We start from the raw sequence: 22,448 nt of genomic DNA on the forward strand, positions 1-22,448 counted from the left end.
ACAAATGTAGGATATTCATTTGATCACACTGTTGCAGGAGAACTTAAACTTGTAGTATATTTGAGGTTTTAAAAGGATTATGAAGTTTGTTATTTCCACTTCCACATTTCAGACTTTATTGTCCCTTACGAAAAATATATCAACCCCTACAAAAATGTCCATGGAATATAATCCACATAACAATGTCCTGTTGCTGCAGGATTATTTTCATGCTGTAGCAACCTGGATCAAATTAAGATCCTACATCTGTAGATGTGTCAGACAGAATGATGGTTCCAATGTGAAATACTGACAGGACTCAGCACTTTGGCTTACCATGACATCACTGGGACTCTGAGGTGTATTTCATCCTATCAAAGAAAATACTGCCTACAATGTTAAACAAATATTTTTATTGACTATTGATGGTCCTGGTCTTATGTCCGTATCTGTGTCAAATGCCATTTAAAAAAAAACTCTTATTTGTGTTATCTCGACATTCTCCATCCTCGAGAATTTACATAAATCTTCTTCATCATCAAAGACAATTATACGGTTACCAGGGTTACAACATCCCTTTGTGCTGAACGTCACCACTTCTTGTCGCAAACGTGGTGCGCATAACATGTTTTGAGGAGGCGTTCTTTGTGCCATTGTTCAATCAAGTAAAAACGAGAAAACGGATAAAGTGAGTGTTATTTTCAATATAATGCACATTTGACAGAAGAAAGTAGCATGCTTTTATGCAGAAAAAAAACATTTTCCGAAGAGAATGGAATAAACATACCTACGGTCCGTTCGAGTCATTGCTAGCTAGCCTCACAGTTGACGGCTGTTTATTTTGCTAACGTAGCTATCTAGCCAGCTCTTAATCAATTACGTTATCTAATTAGCTAGCTAACTACATTGTAACAGTTGTAGCTATGTTTTTGGATTATCTGTCAAAACATGTGTTCTGTAAGCTAGCTTTAGCTAGCTAGTAGCTAACAGTCTAGCTAGATAATTTGCCAGTTAGTTAGTTAGCTATCTAGCTAGCTAGCGTTATCTCCTTAATAATTGAATGGAGAAAGCTAGCGAGCTAGCTTCTCTAGCTATATCCCTGCAGGACCAGCTAGCTGTGTTTTACATGCACTGCATAACAATATGCACTCTTGTCTCAACAAAGTTACCACAGACAGAGATGTGCGTTGCTATGATTACCAACACCACAATACCGGTGCTTGCATATGCTATATTGTCTGATCCCCAGACCATGGCAAATACTGTAAAATAACAACAAAGCAAGGCAGCTGAACATTTGCAGCAGAATAAATTATTTATTTTGTTTGTTTTGAGCTATTTGTAATCATGATTTGAATGTATGTTTGCAACGTTCAGTACATTAAATGACGACCCAGGCCATGCTTTGAATTATAATGGTGGAGGTGCTTTTCTTCCATGGCACTGAATCCCCTCTCCGCTCTTCTTCTCCTCTCTCCCCAGTGGACCGTGGTTCAAAGCGCAGGCAGGTGAAGCCTCTGGCTGCCTCTCTGCTGGACGCTTTAGATTATGACAGCTCAGATGACAGCGATTTCGAAGTGGGAGACGCAGATGCCTCAGGTAACCAACTGCAGTGAGGGTCCTCTTCCATCCACTCCTTTTGTAAATTACACATTTTCTTCCACCACACATGCAGTTATTTCCTTTTATGTTGCGATTCACATCATCTGTCAGCTCGGATAGAACTGGAGAGGAGAAAGGTGGAACTCGGAATTAGGCCTATCTTCAAACCAATTTGAAATGTCCCCAAAAGCAAGTCAGTGGTTTCTCTTGTAGACTAAGCTACTCATAGTCATGAATGCTCTATTTAGCTGTGGCTTGAATAGCTTTGAATGACACTTCAATGTGCAGCTGTGATATTGTCTCCACCAAGATTCTCTGTCCGGTGTGTCTGCCAGTGCCGCCCCACTGTGAGGTGCAGGCGTCCCGAAGTATAGATGAAGACCTCATCACCCTGCTTGTCTGTGTCTGGTAGCGACCTTGTAGAGTGGTGTGTTTCTCACTGACTCCCTGCATGATCTAGAGACAGGCTGTGGCCACTGAGGCGACCTCGACCTGCCACTGTCTGCCTGGGCTGGATTTATCGCTCTGGTCGGCCCTGAGGTCTCTATCCATCCTATCTGAAATACACACACACTGTGGCCAACAGCTGATAATGAGATTCTACAGTACTGTGAATTTTTTTATTTAACCTTTATTTAACTAGGCAAGTCAGTTGAGAACAAATTCTTATTTACCTTTTACAATGACTGGGCTCTGTGGTTTTGATCACTTGACCTGTCAACTGAGGCCTTGAAATCCAACAGCTCTTGTTAATCTGATTGTTGATCTGCATTGCAGATTAGAGAGATTAATTCACCTTCGCTGTTATCGCTTATCAACATGATTTGATCATAACAGTCCTTCAGGTCATGTTTATCTTTAAGTGTCTCAATACAAGAAAATAACATCAAAAGAGAGAGATTATGACAGCAGACATTCTTTGCTTCATACTCCATGTTGAACATTTCTTCTGTCCTCTCCCCTGCTCTAGGGTCAGAGGGTAGTGCCATTGGGAGTGATGAGGAGGAGGAGGGGTCCAAGGAAGAGAGCGCTGCTGAGGACTCTGACAATGACAGCGGCTCGGACAACATCGGCTCTGCAGCGGACGGCATCGATGAAGAACAGACCAAGGAGCTGACAGGTGACGACACCCCCACTGAGGAAGAGGAGAAGACCAAGGAACAGCAGCTGTCCTATGACTCTAGCACCACCCCCACTAAAGACCCTGCTCCATCAGGGGTGCCCAGGGGCCGACGGAGGAGAGAGGAGAAGGCCTCGGACACAGAGGCTGGGAGCGGAGGAAGCGGGAGTGGCACAGGTAGGCTGTTTTAAAATGTTTTTTTTTAATATTCATGTTTTGAAATTATGTTTTTGTAAACGTGACCAATAAAACCCCTTGAACTTTGATCCAGGTAGTGGTAATGCGCAGGACGGAGGCTCAACAACGGCTGCCACACAGGAGCCCAAGAAGTGGAACCTGCGTCGGAACCGACCCATGCTGGATTTCACCACCATGGACGAGCTCAACGAGATGGACGACTACGACAGTGAAGACGACAATGACTGGAGGCCCGCCGCCGGCAAGAAGAAGGGCAAGACGGCGGCTGCCCAGAAAGGAGGGAGCGAGGGAGAGGAGGACGAGGAGGACCACGACGGAGGGAGCGGTAGTGATGATGACGACGACAACGAGGATGACGATGGTGGTGATGAAGATGAGAATGAAGAAGGGAGCAGTAGCGACAGTGATAAAGAGGTGAAGAAACCCAAGAGGAAAGTGAAGAGCAGCAGTGTGTTTGACGAGGAGCTGACCAACGACAGCATGTCACAGGGAAAGAGCAATGAGGTAAATACAACGTCATGTCCTTGTCCTCAGTATCACAGTTTGTTGTTAGCAAACTGCCTCAGGCCCTCAGCATTTAGGCATATCGTGTAGTCGTGAAAGTTGGTGGAGAAGTTTTCATAACTTTCTTAACCCTTCATTGGATCAGGTGTGTTAGCCAGCCCAGCACTATGTTGCTATGTGCCACAGAGTTATATAATCCAATGAGGAGATTGGATGGTATCAGAGTGAGAGAACCACAGAGACCGCTAGAGAGCTACAGCTCTGTGTTCGGCTAATCGACTTAGCTTGGAGTCCATCAGTGTGAATGAGATTTAGCCTACTATTATCTATCAGTAATGATCTGTGGCCAGAGGAGAGGGGAGATTGTGAGACGTTTTAGACTTACGACTTGGACAAACTTTGTTTGCAGAGGCCGGGAACTTTATTTTTGGGGACCGGTGCATACAAGCATATTAGAATCACACGTAACCGTGTGTTACATTCAAACACAGAGATAAAACTACTTTTTTTTTGATAAATTTAACCTATTGAAAAATAGAATGTGTACAACAGCCCAACACAATGTAGTGTATACAGGTGCATTTATAATAGTTTTACTGAAACTTTACTGCGTCTCCCACTTCCTGTCTACCCAGGATGCCTTGCTGGAGCGTGCCCAGACGTGGAGTGCGGCGGCCCAGAGGATGGAACACATCCTGATCTGCTGTGTGTGTCTGGGAGACAACAGCGAGGACGCTGACGAGATCATCCAGTGTGACAACTGTGGTGTGACCGTACACGAAGGTTAGCAGCTCCAGAGAGCCAGGCAAAAATACTTTGAACCAGGGTTGTCTCAACGTCATCTGTTGTTTCTTTTCAACATACTGACGTTGGCATCAATTGAACTTTTGGTTGAAAATGCAAAAAGTGGTCAAAGTACACTAATTTCAACCAGATTTCAACCTCAAATCAACGACAGGATTTCAAGGGTTGATTTATTTCAAGTAAAATTCATGTTTGTGGACACATGACTAAATAGCAACCAAAATCAGACTTTGGTCAGGTTTTTGCCTGGAGAGGTAGCCTTTTCTTATTCTATGGTAAGCACAGATCAGAAACATTTAGAAGGGCTAGGACTACATTGGTAGCTGTTCAGGTTTGGGTCAGAAGAAAAACATTTTCTGTCAAGTCAGAGATTTAAAGATGAGGTAGTGTTTGCGTGCCAGGCTGAGGTTACAGAAGTTTTGGTTGCAAGTTCCAAATACCCACAACCAGAAGCAAACACAAAATAACCACCCCTTCACCGTCCACCCAACACCTAAACATAAGCAGAGAAACCAGCAAACCAGAAGTGCATTCTCCCCATACAGTCCTGGCCTGGGGAACTAACAGACTAACCCTCTTCCTCTTCATCTAGCGTTATTAGCTCATTATGTCTCCCTCTGACTGGTTGGAGACAAAATCAATGGCTCCTTAAATCGTCTGTTAGATGTGGCCTTCTCCTCTGGACAGGCGTGGTAACCCTGCCCATGCACACAACTGATCAATGTGACAGCTATAATTTTCAATTACGACCACTTTATTTATTTATTTGCAGATGTTTTACTGATTTTTAAGGCCCCTAGAAACGGAATGTACGCACCCATGTAGGCACGTACGCACACACCATGGCCATTGGCAGCACTAAATCAGAGGGTAACCTTGAAAGAGCCAGAGTCTTTCAAGTGCAGTGTTGCAAGTCAGTCCTTCGAGCAACACTCACACAGATGCTCTTAGGAAGAGACAGTACGCACACACCCCACTCAAGAATCATGGGAGAGGAGCACAGGCCTAATCACCAATGATGTATGAGCAGAAGTACTGTAGGACACTAGGAGCTGGTTCTACGTTTATCTCCTTCTATCTCTACACACACACACACACACACACACATCTCCCTCCCTGTGTTAATATTGTGTTCCTCTGAGACCTGTCTAATCTCCATGAGAAGAGGCAGAGCAGAACAGAGGGGACCGTGCTGAGTCAGGGATTGGAGAGACCAGAGCAGAACAGAGTTGACCAGGCTGAGTGGTGTGGCGTCAGGAATTGGAGAGACCAGAGCAGAACAGAGTTGACCAGGCTGAGTGGTGTGGAGTCAGGGATTGGAGAGACCAGAGCAGAACAGAGTTGACCAGGCTGAGTGGTGTGGAGTCAGGGATTGGAGAGACCAGAGCAGAACAGAGTTGACCAGGCTGAGTGGTGTGGAGTCAGGGATTGGAGAGACCAGAGCAGAACAGAGTTGACCAGGCTGAGTGGTGTGGAGTCAGGGATTGGAGAGACCAGAGCAGAACAGAGTTGACCAGGCTGAGTGGTGTGGAGTCAGGGATTGGAGAGACCAGAGCAGAACAGAGTTGACCAGGCTGAGTGGTGTGGAGTCAGGGATTGGAGAGACCAGAGCAGAACAGAGTTGACCAGGCTGAGTGGTGTGGAGTCAGGGATTGGAGAGACCAGAGCAGAACAGGCAGAAGGAGCACTTTGAGGCCAGTTCTTAGGTTGTGTTGTTTTACCAGGTAGAATAAGTGACTTTTCTCAGGCGATCTGGTCGTGTAAAACGTTTCTGGTCATTTACTGTACCTGCTACTTCATAGGTTTAAAATAAACCAACTACTTTGGATTTTGATGAAGTTGCGTTGTTGATATCAAGGATCAACAGCTGGACTATTAATCTTTGTGCCTATTATCTGTACCGTAGTAATGTATTAAGGTGCCTGATCAAACAATGCATATTCCTGTTCTACTTTACTACAGGGCCACAGAACAAGTTGTGCTCCATAAGAAAATGCCCAAGCTACAAATGTTTTTGCTCGTAGTAACATACAGGATCCAATGATTTTTGTCCTCCCTATATATATTCTGTCCATGTATTCCTAATGTCTTGCTCAATTACAGTTGGGAAAGAATTTACCATTTACCAACCAGACTTTCTCTGGCTATTACAAAATCAATTGAATCGGAATGGCCTTGTATTACAATCTTTCATTTTCTTTCTGTTGCAACGAAGAGAGCGAGAGGATGCACATTTTGCAAGGCGGGGGGGGACTACACAAATGCAACAGTGGAAGGAGAGAGATGGAGAGACGTAGACAGTGAACGAGTGGAGGGGGATGGAAAGAGGGATTGGGAGGACTGTAGAAAATGCACAATAAGACATGCATACAAGTTGGAGGACTGTAGAAGAGAAAGATAGCGACAAGGAGGAACTCTCTCCTTCATTTGCCTCGGCATGGCATTTTCCCCTCCCGTGGTGGAGAGGGGCAGGCAGGTAGGAGTGTCGTGGCCGCCCCCGACTGAACAGACATCTGTTCCATACTGAACACTGCCCCTCCCTCGCCAGCCACTTCTTAGACACACACACAAGGCCCTCCTTCGCCAAACGCCTCCCACCCTTGGGTGCCAGCTGCGCCATGGTGCCAGGCGCCCTGAGGGAGAGGGTTGGTCCCAAACAGCTGCCTCCATGTCACAACTGCTCACCTGCAGCCATGCGCAGCAGCTTGGAAAGGTGACCCTCCCCCCCCCCCACCACACACACACACATGCGTACCTACCCACGCAGCAATGCAGAACCTGTCATGTGCATGGGACGGTGCTGGCATGAAATTGAAAACAGATTCTGTGCCTAGTGCCCCTCCCACCCTAAGGAGAAGAGAGGAAAGTGAACTGGTGTTTTGCCACCTCAGGTGTTTCAACTGTAGTGGAAGGAGGAGCGGATGCTAAAGCAATGCAAGGCTGCTACTGCTGTCACTACTGTATAACTGTGACCTAGCTTGTTCAGTTCCTCTTGAGATTCTATGGGATTGTTCTGTTAGCCTTTTTGGCTGCAACTAGCTCACATATAGCTCAGGGTTTTGGGGTCAAAAGGTGCTGGGTTGTCCTCCATCCTCCTTTCTCTGGGCTGTAGAGGAACAGTGCTCCTAAAAAAAACAGGAGGGTGAAGCGGGAGAACAAGGGATGGTAACAGGAAAGCGGAGAGAACAAGAGAGGGATCGTAAGGAAGAGATGAGCTGTCATTATATGCAGCTCAGGTGAGTCATCCGACCACTTCCTCTCGTCTCTCTGCTTGACTCCAGAACTCTTTGTTCCCCTCTTTGTTGTGCGGCACATTCCCTCGTTCAGACACTCCTCCTCAGACCAGAGGAAAGGAGTGATGGATGAAAAATGAAAGGAGAAGATGCAGGATGTCCAGTGTAGCGAGGGGAAGAGATCAAAAGCCCCGGTGAACACTGAGCAGAGAGCCAGTTGTCCGGACAGACAGAATGTTTCTCGTACATATCAGCCATGTACTATGCAGACTAGCTCCTTTTGATTAGCATGGGCTAGTGTGTGTGTGTGTGTGTTGTGTATGATGACAGACATCATTAACTGCACCACTGTCTCTCTCGATCTGCTTTATGTCTTCTGGACTGAAGCCTAAATGCTAATTCTAGCTTTTCAGTAGCGAAGACAGTCACTTGTTTGTTGTTTTTATGGTCCTTTGCAATTTCTTTTCTTTTTCGTCTTGCAGTTTTACCATTTCAGCAGTGTAATGGTATCCGGTGTCATTTTAAAGCAGCACGGCTGTTAAAATGCTCTCCCCTAATAAAGAACATTACATTGTCATTAATAGGCTTAGGCTGCGTCCCAAATGGCACCCTATTCCCTACATAGGGCTCTGGTCAAAAGTAGTGCACTAATAAGGAATAGGGTGCCATTTGGGACGTGTACTCATTCTACCACCAATTAAATCCCTGTGCTATTGATTTCACTCCCTAACGAGTTCTGGACCGTAAAGTTAATTATTTTCTCAAATGTGCTTAATTCATTTAGGCTCTGCTGTTTGGGCTTATTTGTTTAAATGCATATTCAGTAGAATAAAAACATGTTTGGGAGGGATGTTTTTTGTTGTCGCTGCAATGGACATCACATTTAGCAGTTCAAACTAATTAAAAAGTATGAGATTTTTTTTTCTTTTTCTTCTCCCGTTTAAAACAAACTTTTATTGTGTTTTACATCCTTGGGCTAAACACTGGTGAGTGGAGTGTACTAAGCCCAGACCTAGAAATCACAGCTAGATTTTTTAAGAGGCACTACTAGGGCTGTTGCGTTGACCGTAATACCGCCACACCGGCTGTCACGAGTCATGAAGGATGTCAAATTCCACGTGACCGTTTAGTCACGGTAATTGGGTTTCTCCAAGCTCTGATAATGCTGCTGGTCATTAGTAGCCTACCAAACTTGCTAACTGCCTGGTACTCAGCACTATTTTGTCCCTCTAATCACTCTGACATCAAATGCAAATGTATCAAATCTAATCAAACACTCCAGCCTAGCTGGCTGGCATGAAAATTAACCACGTGATAAGCGTCCTCAATTCGTTATTTAAGTGCATAGATGACATGTATTTTTTCCCGCTGCCCCTGTTTCAATACAGGTGCATGATAATGGTATATTCTAAAGCAAAACAAATTTCACACATTCAGTACCAGTCAAAAGTTTGGACTCACCTACTCAAGGGTTTTTCTTTATTTTTACTATTTTCTACATTGTAGAATAATAGTGAAGACATCAAAACTATGAAATAACACATATGGAATCATGTAGTAACCAAAAAAGTGTTAAACAAATCAAAATATATTTTATATTTCAGATTCTTCAAATTAGCCACCCTTGATGACAGCTTTGCACACTCTTGGCATTCTCTCAACCAGCTTCATTTACATTTACATTTAAGTCATTTAGCAGACGCTCTTATCCAGAGCGACTTACAAATTGGTGCATTCACCTTATGATATCCAGTGGAACAACCACTTTACAATAGTGCATCTAACTCTTTTAAGGGGGGGGGTTAGAAGGATTACTTTATCCTATCCTAGGTATTCCTTAAAGAGGTGGGGTTTCAGGTGTCTCCGGAAGGTGGTGATTGACTCCGCTGACCTGGCGTCGTGAGGGAGTTTGTTCCACCATTGGGGTGCCAGAGCAGCGAACAGTTTTGACTGGGCTGAGCGGGAACTGTACTTCCTCAGAGGTAGGGAAGCAAGCAGGCCAGAGGTGGATGAACGCAGTGCCCTTGTTTGGGTGTAGGGCCTGATCAGAGCCTGAAGGTACGGAGGTGCCGTTCCCCTCACAGCTCCGTAGGCAAGCACCATGGTCTTGTAGCGGATGCGAGCTTCAACTGGAAGCCAGTGGAGAGAGCGGAGGAGCGGGGTGACGTGAGAGAACTTGGGAAAGTTGAACACCAGACGGGCTGCGGCGTTCTGGATGAGTTGTAGGGGTTTAATGGCACAGGCAGGGAGCCCAGCCAACACCGAGTTGCAGTAATCCAGACGGGAGATGACAAGTGCCTGGATTAGGACCTGCGCCGCTTCCTGCGTGAGGCAGGGTCGTACTCTGCGAATGTTGTAGAGCATGAACCTACAGGAACGGGTCACCGCCTTGATGTTAGTTGAGAACGACAGGGTGTTGTCCAGGATCACGCCAAGGTTCTTAGCACTCTGGGAGGAGGACACAATGGAGTTGTCAACCGTGATGGCGAGATCATGGAACGGGCAGTCCTTCCCCGGGAGGAAGAGCAGCTCCGTCTTGCCGAGGTTCAGCTTGAGGTGGTGATCCGTCATCCACACTGATATGTCTGCCAGACATGCAGAGATGCGATTCACCACCTGGTTATCAGAGGGGGGAAAGGAGAAGATTAATTGTGTGTCGTCTGCATAGCAATGATAGGAGAGACCATGTGAGGATATGACAGAGCCAAGTGACTTGGTGTATAGCGAGAATAGGAGAGGGCCTAGAACAGAGCCCTGGGGGACACCAGTGGTGAGAGCACGTGGTGCGGAGACAGATTCTCGCCACGCCACCTGGTAGGAGCGACCTGTCAGGTAGGACGCAATCCAAGCGTGGGCCGCGCCGGAGATGCCCAGCTCGGAGAGGGTGGAGAGGAGGATCTGATGGTTCACAGTATCAAAGGCAGCCGATAGGTCTAGAAGGATGAGAGCAGAGGAGAGAGAGTTAGCTTTAGCAGTGCGGAGCGCCTCCGTGACACAGAGAAGAGCAGTCTCAGTTGAATGACTAGTCTTGAAACCTGACTGATTTGGATCAAGAAGGTCATTCTGAGAGAGATAGCAGGAGAGCTGGCCAAGGACGGCACGTTCAAGAGTTTTGGAGAGAAAAGAAAGAAGGGATACTGGTCTGTAGTTGTTGACATCGGAGGGATCGAGTGTAGGTTTTTTCAGAAGGGGTGCAACTCTCGCTCTCTTGAAGACGGAAGGGACGTAGCCAGCGGTCAAGGATGAGTTGATGAGCGAGGTGAGGTAAGGGAGAAGGTCTCCGGAAATGGTCTGGAGAAGAGAGGAGGGGATAGGGTCAAGCGGGCAGGTTGTTGGGCGGCCGGCCGTCACAAGACGCGAGATTTCATCTGGAGAGAGAGGGGAGAAAGAGGTCAAAGCACAGGGTAGGGCAGTGTGAGCAGAACCAGCGGTGTCGTTTGACTTAGCAAACGAGGATCGGATGTCGTCGACCTTCTTTTCAAAATGGTTGACGAAGTCATCAGCAGAGAGGGAGGAGGGGGAGGAGGGGGAGGAGGATTCAGGAGGGAGGAGAAGGTGGCAAAGAGCTTCCTAGGGTTAGAGGCAGATGCTTGGAATTTAGAGTGGTAGAAATTGGCTTTAGCAGCAGAGACAGAAGAGGAGAATGTAGAGAGGAGGGAGTGAAAGGATGCCAGGTCCGCAGGGAGGCGAGTTTTCCTCCATTTCCGCTCGGCTGCCCGGAGCCCTGTTCTGTGAGCTCGCAATGAGTCGTCGAGCCACGGAGCAGGAGGGGAGGACCGAGCCGGCCTGGAGGATAGGGGACATAGAGAGTCAAAGGATGCAGAAAGGGAGGAGAGGAGGGTTGAGGAGGCAGAATCAGGAGATAGGTTGGAGAAGGTTTGAGCAGAGGGAAGAGATGATAGGATGGAAGAGGAGAGAGTAGCGGGGGAGAGAGAGCGAAGGTTGGGACGGCGCGATACCATCCGAGTAGGGGCAGTGTGGGAAGTGTTGGATGAGAGCGAGAGGGAAAAGGATACAAGGTAGTGGTCGGAGACTTGGAGGGGAGTTGCAATGAGATTAGTGGAAGAACAGCATCTAGTAAAGATAAGGTCAAGCGTATTGCCTGCCTTGTGAGTAGGGGGGGAAGGTGAGAGGGTGAGGTCAAAAGAGGAGAGGAGTGGAAAGAAGGAGGCAGAGAGGAATGAGTCAAAGGTAGACGTGGGGAGGTTAAAGTCACCCAGAACTGTGAGAGGTGAGCCATCCTCAGGAAAGGAACTTATCAGGGCGTCAAGCTCATTGATGAACTCTCCAAGGGAACCTGGAGGGCGATAAATGATAAGGATGTTAAGCTTGAAAGGGCTGGTAACTGTGACAGCATGGAATTCAAAGGAGGCGATAGACAGATGGGTCAGGGGAGAAAGAGAGAATGTCCACTTGGGAGAGATGAGGATCCCAGTGCCACCACCCCGCTGACCAGAAGCTCTCGGGGTGTGCGAGAACACGTGGGCAGACGAGGAGAGAGCAGTAGGAGTAGCAGTGTTATCAGTGTTAATCCATGTTTCCGTCAGTGCCAAGAAGTCGAGGGACTGGAGGGAAGCATAGGCTGAGATGAACTCTGCCTTGTTGGCCGCAGATCGGCAGTTCCAGAGGCTGCCTGAGACCTGGAACTCCACGTGGGAGCTTCATGATGTAGTCACCTGGAATGCATTAGAATTAGCAGGTGTGCCTTGTTAAAAGTTAATTTCTGGAATTGTTTTCCTTCTTAATGTGTTTGAGCCAATCAGTTGTGTTGTGACAAGGTGGTATACAGAAGATAGCCCTATTTGGTAAAAGACCAACTCCATATTATGGCAAGAACAGCATAAATAAGCAAAGATAAATGACAGTCCATCATTACTTTAAGACATGAAGGTCAGTCAATCTGGATAATGTCCAAAGCTTTGGAAGGAGAAGGGCACAACGGCCGCTGGCCGCAAACAGCATGGATTTTTAAGGGTGCATTACGACCACACAAAGGGGAATGTCGGCTTGAAATTCTAAGCATTATCAAGTAATTGTCAAATTGTGAATGAGTGACTATTTGTACAGCATGGGCAAAAACAAAGCAAAGCTCATGCCTTTTCAAGGTACTTTTTTCAAATCATCATTTGAGTCGCATCATGCAGCCTTACAATGTATTAAAAATCAAAACATATAGCCCAATGTTTGTAGAACAACTAAAGTTACATTAATAACTCTAAATTAAGCATATAGGAGTACCTATTTCTTTGTTAATCACTCAATATAGAATAGCCGCATGTGCGCACTCCCTCAAATCATTTGGAGAAAATATCCTTTCTATTTTATTCAGCTTTGTTCATTTGTATTCTTCATACTATCAAATAATACCATGGAATTCTAAGCAAAGCTTGTCTGCTAAATGAACTAGTGTAGCCCACAGCCATTTGGCATTGCCACATCAGGACCTAACATAAGGACAACTCAGAGTATGCTATGCTGTTCTTATGAAATAGACTACATTTTCTTCATATCATGTTTCGTCAGACCTGTCTAAAATAAGTAATGGATTTATTGTGAAGGTGTAGGCTATATTACATGGATTTATTAGCCTTTTGAAAATGTAGATGTTCCGAAGGTCTGCATCAGTCGTTTGTAGGCTGTGTGGAAGCCAGAAGATGCTGAATGTGTTTAACTGTCAATTACCGTGAGACCGACAGTTATTTGCTTGCCAATCACCGGCTGCCTAAATGTTGTGACTGCCACAGCCTTAGTCCTTACAATGACCATTTGTGACTGTAACTGGGCTGGTGTGTGTCGTACTGTAATAACTGCAGAAAGACAGTTGACTGTAACTGGTCTGGTGTGTCGTACTGTAATAACTGCAGAAAGACAGTTGGCTGTAACTGGTCTGGTGTGTGTCGTACTGTAATAACTGCAGAAAGACAGTTGGCTGTAACTGGTCTGGTGTGTGTCGTACTGTAATAACTGCAGAAAGACAGTTGGCTGTAACTGGTCTGGTGTGTGTCGTACTGTAATAACTGGAGAAAGACAGTTGACTGTAACTGGTCTGGTGTGTGTCGTACTGTAATAACTGCAGAAAGACAGTTGACTGTAACTGGTCTGGTGTGTGTCGTACTGTAATAACTGCAGAAAGACAGTTGACTGTAACTGGGCTGGTGTGTGTCGTACTGTAATAACTGCAGAAAGACAGTTGACTGTAACTGGTCTGGTGTGTGTCGTACTGTAATAACTGCAGAAAGACAGTTGACTGTAACTGGGCTGGTGTGTGTCGTACTGTAATAACTGCAGAAAGACAGTTGACTGTAACTGGGCTGGTGTGTGTCGTACTGTAATAACTGCAGAAAGACAGTTGACTGTAACTGGTCTGGTGTGTGTCGTACTGTAATAACTGCAGAAAGACAGTTGACTGTAACTGGTCTGGTGTGTGTCGTACTGTAATAACTGCAGAAAGACAGTTGACTGTAACTGGGCTGGTGTGTGTCGTACTGTAAAAACTGCAGAAAGACAGTTGACTGTAACTGGTCTGGTGTGTGTCGTACTGTAATAACTGCAGAAAGACAGTTGGCTGTAACTGGTCTGGTGTGTGTCGTACTGTAATAACTGCAGAAAGACAGTTGACTGTAACTGGTCTGGTGTGTGTCGTACTGTAATAACTGCAGAAAGACAGTTGACTGTAACTGGTCTGGTGTGTGTCGTACTGTAATAACTGCAGAAAGACAGTTGACTGTAACTGGTCTGGTGTGTGTCGTACTGTAATAACTGCAGAAAGACAGTTGACTGTAACTGGTCTGGTGTGTGTCGTACTGTAATAACTGCAGAAAGACAGTTGGCTGTAACTGGTCTGGTGTGTGTCGTACTGTAATAACTGCAGAAGGACAGTTGGCTGTAACTGGTCTGTTGTGTGTCGTACTGTAATAACTGCAGAAAGACAGTTGACTGTAACTGGTCTGGTGTGTGTCGTACTGTAATAACTGCAGAAAGACAGTTGGCTGTAACTGGTCTGTTGTGTGTCGTACTGTAATAACTGCAGAAAGACAGTTGGCTGTAACTGGTCTGGTGTGTGTCGTACTGTAATAACTGCAGAAAGACAGTTGACTGTAACTGGTCTGGTGTGTCGTACTGTAATAACTGCAGAAAGACAGTTGGCTGTAACTGGTCTGGTGTGTGTCGTACTGTAATAACTGCAGAAAGACAGTTGGCTGTAACTGGTCTGTTGTGTGTCGTACTGTAATAACTGCAGAAAGACAGTTGACTGTAACTGGTCTGGTGTGTGTCGTACTGTAATAACTGCAGAAAGACAGTTGGCTGTAACTGGTCTGTTGTGTGTCGTACTGTAATAACTGCAGAAAGACAGTTGGCTGTAACTGGTCTGGTGTGTGTCGTACTGTAATAACTGCAGAAAGACAGTTGGCTGTAACTGGTCTGGTGTGTGTCGTACTGTAATAACTGCAGAAAGACAGTTGACTGTAACTGGTCTGGTGTGTGTCGTACTGTAATAACTGCAGAAAGACAGTTGACTGTAACTGGTCTGGTGTGTGTCGTACTGTAATAACTGCAGAAAGACAGTTGACTGTAACTGGGCTGGTGTGTGTCGTACTGTAATAACTGCAGAAAGACAGTTGGCTGTAACTGGTCTGGTGTGTGTCGTACTGTAATAACTGCAGAAAGACAGTTGACTGTAACTGGTCTGGTGTGTGTCGTACTGTAATAACTGCAGAAAGACAGTTGACTGAGGCCCCAGTAGATGACGAATGTCCTCTCTCTCTCTCTCTGACACTCTGGCAGTGTCCTGGGGCCTTTGTACTGTAAATCCGCTACAGATATCGTATAGGCACAAATCCTACACTGTTTCCTTCTATCCTCCTTTAATGTAAGTATGCTTCACAGTGTATGACTGCGGCTGAAATGGCACCTCATTCCTTTAATTGAGCATTATGTTCAACCGGTTGTCCATTTCATACGACATAATTTAGTCTGTTGCATAGCTGTAAAGAGTCTAGCCTTTGTACTGTTTGAAGTATAGGCCTAGTAGACTATGCATAGTCATTTGTCAATACCTGTTCTTGTCGTTCGTCTGTCACGCAGTCCTCTTAGTAGTTCCATTTGAAGACAGCCTTGGTAAGGTGATAGCAGTTTTAGATGAGGTTCATAAAGTGCTTCGTGCTTAGCAGACATATGGCCTCCATATTGTCCTGTTCTACACCAGGGTAATTAAGGGCCTTGCTCAGCTCAAGGTTAAAAACCATGTTTTCCCTCATGCTGTTTCAACTAACTGCAGAAACACTAATGCCACAAGGGCAGCCCCTGAAGCCCCTGAAATGCATTTAAAGAACCACGCCTAACAGCCCTGCCACTTGATTTTCTATGTTGAGGCTGGAGAATAGTTTTCTAAACCACTCTCAAATGCATCTAACCACTCTCAAATGCATCTAACCACTCTCAAATGCATAGTAAATGTCTTCAGTGTCTTCAAATGAATTCAATCCTAGAGGAGGAGAAGTACAGGTAAATGAATGAATGGGACCCCAGCACCCACAGAGGAAAGCAAGGCATTGTGAAGCTGCTTATTGACAGTTAGTTTTCATTTTAGAAATGGCCTCGTAATCCATTATCAGGCCTTTGTCAGATGAGAACATTGAATTATACGTATTATTGAATTACCCCTCTCCTTCTCTGTCTCAGTCTTCCTTTCAAAACAGGTTTAGCAAATCTAATTGAAATGCAAAATTAAAACGCTATCAATCCGTAGTAGCCTTGTTTTTTCTCCCCCTTATAACGAGTAACTGATTTATTCTATGGTTTACTGGCCATGGGAATGATTGCATTGTTTTTAAAAAAGGAGCAGAATAAAGTAATGTTTTGAGAGATCGCTCTCCATCTTATTATGGAATTTGAATTCAGTGCGGCTGATTTAAAGGAAGATCTGAAAACCATCCTTCTGAAAACACTCACACACACATCTGTCATGAAAACCATCAATTACATCATGTGTAATTGGTGTTGTTCAGTGAGATCAGAGTTGTGTGTGTTGTCTCTGATGCCCCATTTTGCACACCGGCTCTGCTTATATGAGTGCTTTTGAATAGGTCCACTTAATCTTGGAATGGAAAGTGTTACCATTCATGAAAAAATTGAATTGAACTAATCTGAGAGCATCCATCTTGAACATGCTGGATGCTTGAGTTTTTGTATTTTTTCGGTGGGAGAAAAATAAATATTTTGACAGGCAGCCACAGAGTGAGATGAATAGATTCAACTGGAGATAGAGATTAGAATAGAGTAAATGTGAGTAAAACTACATGAGTTAAATCACAAAAAGCGTATATATTTCAAACCTGTTTTTACCTAGCCTAATGGTTTGTTGAATTGATTAAAACTGAACTGCATGTAGGAAGAGAACACCGCGGTTACGTACTTTTCTCAAAATATTGACTGTTGGACTGGAGATATTTGTGTATTCCGTAATAGACATGAGGAATATTGATTTGTTCCACTTCCATCTGAATTCATTTGCATTTGAAATCTAAATGGGATCTAATGATGGATGTAATGATGAAGCAGGTAGCACTGGAGCAGCATAGATAATAATGAACTGAATTCCCCTTTAATGGCGCTGCTCTGACAGGTGTGTTTGTGTGTACTCTCTCCACCTCACTCTCAGGAGGCAGAGATGGACATTATGTTGGGTGTGTTGAGAACCGTAAAGAGATGATTAGTGTGACATCGCTGCCAACATGAAAATGGGAACCCATCTATGCACTGTCAAAATAACTGATTGCTCTCTCACCAATATGAGGTGTGCCCATTACTTCTCCTTTGATCCTGGGAAGAAGATAGTCCAACACTTCCTCCCTCATCTTCATATTAGAACAGATGGAGATTCAGAACCACACACACACTCATATTCACACCTGTATATGTTAACACCATATACCCAGAGAGACCTTTCTTTCACTGTTAAATCTTGATACAGTTAAAAGTACATCTTGATTTAGTAGACACTATACACTACCCCTGCCCCCTATACCCTCTTTAACTGCCAAGCTCGTCATTTCTGACAAGGATAATCTTCACTTGGAGGATTATAAAGCTATCCCGTAGTCATCACTTTTGGTCAGCTTAGCTCACATTAGCCAGCACCCCATGGCTTAGTGCTTCCAGCTTTGTATCTCGGTTCAAAAGGAACATCGGAGATTTGCGGCGACTGTTCAGCCGTAAGTCGGTAAAACCAGCGTGGTGATCGTTCACAACCCGGTTTCTTTGATTAAAAGCACCAATCACTATTAAGCACAACTGTTGCCAGCAGTATTTTCAGTAATATATTTTCAGTAATATAACCTTGAGCTATATTGGAGCACCTGGGGACTTAACCTTTTGTCCTGACGCACATACTGCGGGGGGAAGCATTGAGAAGGAAGGAAATGGTTTTTGTTTTCTTGTAGTTAAATGTGGCATTGAGAAGGAAGCATTGAGAAGGAAGGAAATGTTTTTTGTTTTCTTGTAGTTAAATGTGGCATTGAGAAGGAAGGAAATGTTTTTTGTTTTCTTGTAGTTAAATGTGGCATTGAGAAGGAAGGAAATGGTTTTTGTTTTCTTGTAGTTAAATGTGGCATTGAGAAGGAAGGAAATGGTTTTTGTTTTCTTGTAGTTAAATGTGGCATTGAGAAGGAAGGAAATGGTTTTTGTTTTCTTGTAGTTAAATGTGGCATTGAGAAGGAAGGAAATGGTTTTTGTTTTCTTGTAGTTAAATGTGGCATTGAAGGAAGGAAATGGTTTTTGTTTTCTTGTAGTTAAATGTGGCATTGAGAAGGAAGGAAATGGTTTTTGTTTTCTTGTAGTTAAATGTGGCATTGAAGGAAGGAAATGGTTTTTGTTTTCTTGTAGTTAAATGTGGCATTGAGAAGGAAGGAAATGGTTTTTGTTTTCTTGTAGTTAAATGTGGCATTGAGAAGGAAGGAAATGGTTTTTGTTTTCTTGTTGTTAAATGTGGCATTGAGAAGGAAGGAAATGGTTTTTGTTTTCTTGTAGTTAAATGTGGCATTGAAGGAAGGAAATGGTTTTTGTTTTCTTGTAGTTAATTGTGGCATTGAGAAGGAAGGAAATGGTTTTTGTTTTCTTGTTGTTAAATGTGGCATTGAGAAGGAAGGAAATGGTTTTCGTTTTCTTGTTGTTAAATGTGGCATTGAGAAGGAAGGAAATGGTTTTTGTTTTCTTTTAGTTAAATGTGAGGCAGAGATTGTGGTTTGGAGGTCAGGGTGAAGCTCCAGCTGTGTACTAATTGCCCTATTGAAATAATCAGTGCTTGAATGATGTAATCCTGACTTGATTGATGTAATCCTGACTTGATTAATGTCATTCTGACTTGGACTTCCTCTCAGTATGAAGCCAATTACCTGGTCGTAAATAAACCTGCAGGATACAACAGTACACTATATTACCCCCCCCCCCCCTATTTTCTACACTGACCAACATCGCTTTCAATCCACTCTAGCCTGTCTATTCCCTGTGATGCAGAACAAATGGACACAATCAGATAGCACCTATAGAAGACATCTACGCACTGAGAGAAAGAAAACAAACATACATACAACTGAATTAACATTGCCGTCTGGTGTGGCTTCTGGATGTTTGCCGCCAGTGGGTCTTCAGACTGGACTGATTCCCCAGTGTGGTCCAGAGTGACGAGCATACAGAGTATGTACAACATTGAGCCTTTGATTTGTGAGTCTCTCCCATAGCTCAGAGAGCCTGGAGGCTGTTTGACTGAATTAGGAGCCCGTGTGTTATCTCTTCAATGGAAGGCAGAGCGGCTGATTGCTGCCCTCATTGGTAGTGCGGATCACGTTCGGCCAGTATAATAGCAGCCATAGAAACCGCATCAACGAAAGTAATTGTTTTGGAAACCCTGGAAAATGAAGAATACAACATTAACATGCTTTGCTTGTGGCGTGTGGCTTCTCTCTCTTCTCTAGTCTTAGGTCTCGATAATATGATCAAATGTTCCCCATTTTTAGAAAGCTGGAGCAAAAGGTTTAAGAGAGAATCTAAATCTTTCTGGAGGTTTGAGGGGAAACTAGCAAACAGCAAGTTGACACCATGTTGTGTGCTTGTCAGGGCACTGGTCTCTGGTCTTCTCAGTCCTAAGTGTGACACAGCCTTTGCACCTTTTTTGAGAGGATCCACCAACTTGTAATGGATTCTGCAACCCTTACTCTGATAGTCAGAGCTATTGCATGATAGAATAGATACAAATCTGTAAAGTTGGAACTGTTAGATACTAGCTAACGACACAATGTTCACAGCAAATGTAAAACCTAATGGAATATGTTAGCCAGTATTAGCTACCGGTCAGCGTTATGGAATGCACCTTTGATGATGTAATTGACAGACATTCTACATGTGTTCCAGGTTGCTATGGAGTGGACGGTGAGAGTGACTCCATCATGAGTTCCGCCTCGGAGAACTCCACGGAACCGTGGTTCTGCGATGCTTGCAAGAACGGAGTCACGCCCAGCTGTGAGCTCTGCCCCAATCAGGACGGGATCTTCAAAGAGACTGACGCTGGGAGGTGGGTCATGATTCGACACACTGATTTTATGATTTTTCACATGATTTAATTTGCCTGTTTCGGAGCATTACATTGGATCAATCACGTGCACTGTAGGAATTGCAATCAACACACTAGGAATTACCTACACTATAGGAAATCAACTACTTCAACAAAAGTTGTTGGCCATTAATGGTCATTTACTGTAGACAAGCCCTCTCCTTGCCTACATTCAGCATTGGAGAAAGTATAGAAGATGGAGAAGGGAGAGAGAAAGTGAGGGAGAGAAAGAGGGGAAGAAAAAGAGAGAAGGGTAGGAATAGAGAGAGGGGAAAGAAAGCAAGTGAGGGAAGGAGAAGAAGATGGGGGGGGGGGGGGAGAAAAAGAGAGGAGCGACAGTGAGGGATAGCGAGAGAGAGAGAGTGTTATGTGAAGCGTGGAGACTCCAGCCACACTAACGCTGATGGTGCTCCTCAGCCAGCCTGCACCCGAATTTACTACTTCACTAGAGCATGAAAAACACAGCAAATTAAACTGTGGAGATGGATATCTTTATATTGGACTTCGGATTCTCTTCCCCAAAGTCTGCATTTGAAATTGTGTCACACCAAGCGGATGCTCAGTCAGAGAGTGTGGCTTGGGCTGCTGAAATCAACTTCTGAAGATTTCCAAGTTTTTAAGTGATTAATTTCAGTTAATTATCTGAGTGAAGTTTTCTGATTTTGCATTGTTTACATTTTACGCTTTTGCAGTGCCTAATTTAATAGAGCTTTGTCAGCACAAATTTACTAATATAACTTAAAGGAAAAATCCCCCCAAAAGCACTCCTTCCTATTATTTACATTGTTACATAACACTAATATGTGAGAACAGTATTTTTTTGTGAACAAATATTTCATTTTGTCGATATAATAAGGTTGGTAGCAACGTGAACATTGTTGTGGAAATCTGTTGCAGCTCAAGTCGACTACAACACCCACAATGCACTGATCTCTCTATGGGCTGGCTAGCTAGCAAACGTAGCTACACAAAATAATACCAAAGTCAATATCAGCATGTGAAGTAGCTAGTTGGCTGTAAAATCGCCTGAACAAATTGCACTATCAATTTGGGAGTCTACAATCTCACCATGTTCATCCTGCAGATCGATGTGCTTCACAGAGTGGAGTCTGACATTCTCAACGACACCATGCAATACACCCTGGACTGAAGAGGCAGACAAATAGGAGAAATGTGTTGGACCCTCTTTTAAATTACACATATCTTGAGGTAGTAATATCACAAAAATATGATCAATGGCTTATTTGAGAGAAGACAACTTCCCGCGTTATGACATTGACCTGTATTGAAATCTGACCTGTATGAATCTAAAAGTCATATTCCTATTAACTTCCAGTGTAGTGAGAGAGACTTTATCACAATGCTATATCATACCGGCAGAATTTCTGCCTGCTTGAACGGCAATAGCTCAGATACACATGAAATGACCCAGGGAATAGATAGAACATCGCTCAGAGATGCACAAATATAATATAACGTTCAAAATGGGTCAATCTTCTCTTTAAAGATGCATTATAAAGGTTTTGTATAATTTTAGCCAGTAGCTTTGAAAGTTGCACTCACAAGCCAAAACGGGACCCCGAAAATTGTGCACAATTGTGTACAACGTCATCAATTTTGTATTATATGTTACATCCTGCAACAACAAAAAATCCTGCCATTCCAATTCTTACAATGTTACAAATTTGTACGTGTTTAAGATCCTGTTCAAACGCTTTAATTGTGACCATTAAAAAGCTTGTGTTTACTTCACGTGGACTACCCAGTCTCTGTTTAGTATACTCTCAATGTGTATAAGGGTCTTTGCTTTCATTGGTTAAGTAGGCACATACATCAGCAATGGGGCTATTTGAAGCATCTTTGTTTGTTTTCATGTATATTGTCTAGATGGGTCCATGTGGTTTGTGCGCTCTACGTCCCTGGAGTAGCGTTTGGGGACATTGATAAACTACGACCAGTGACTCTCACAGAGATGAACTACTCCAAGTATGGGGCCAAGGCAAGTACAAAGGAAATGTTTTGAAATGTTTTACAGAATAAAGATGATGGTGATCGAAAGATTCTGTTAAACAGTGTAAATTGTGTGAAACAAAATCAATCCGTATTACTTCAAACATGCTTTATCATAGTGGAAGACTGAGGAAGGTGTTTTAGATTTTTGGATTCCCATTGTCTGTTAATGAATAAGTCCGGTTTATGAGGAGCAGCACATTAAGACAGTAATAAAGTGACTCGTGTGGTTGGTTACCATCCAACACTTTACATCCAACTTTAACATAGTGATCCATCAGCGTACAGTCACTCTGACATTCATTCTAGCTGAAACCCTGTTGAGGGTCACTAAGCCAATAGAATACACTTTTATTGAAGAGAGTGACTTTTACAAATATGATCCAGGGCC

The 22,448-nt window shown here is 44.0% G+C and overlaps 1 protein-coding gene across 4 annotated transcripts in view; it reads left to right on the plus strand.

The window, feature by feature from the left end:
- The first annotated feature begins 539 nt into the window (after window positions 1-539).
- Window positions 540-22,448, plus strand: part of LOC139558453 (PHD finger protein 14-like) — a 146,207-nt gene continuing 124,298 nt past the window's right edge. For all 4 annotated transcript variants that reach the window (XM_071373590.1, XM_071373588.1, XM_071373589.1 and 1 more), the window contains exons 1-7: window positions 540-667; window positions 1,462-1,578; window positions 2,552-2,878; window positions 2,973-3,403; window positions 4,039-4,186; window positions 19,849-20,008; window positions 21,935-22,046. In XM_071373590.1, the coding sequence (XP_071229691.1) occupies window position 667; window positions 1,462-1,578; window positions 2,552-2,878; window positions 2,973-3,403; window positions 4,039-4,186; window positions 19,849-20,008; window positions 21,935-22,046 (1,296 nt within the window). In that variant the 5' untranslated portion in view covers window positions 540-666. The remainder of the gene's footprint in view (window positions 668-1,461; window positions 1,579-2,551; window positions 2,879-2,972; window positions 3,404-4,038; window positions 4,187-19,848; window positions 20,009-21,934; window positions 22,047-22,448) is intronic.

The sequence above is a fragment of the Salvelinus alpinus genome, chromosome 29 (genome assembly GCF_045679555.1).
Source record: "Salvelinus alpinus chromosome 29, SLU_Salpinus.1, whole genome shotgun sequence".
NCBI lineage: Eukaryota > Metazoa > Chordata > Actinopteri > Salmoniformes > Salmonidae > Salvelinus > Salvelinus alpinus.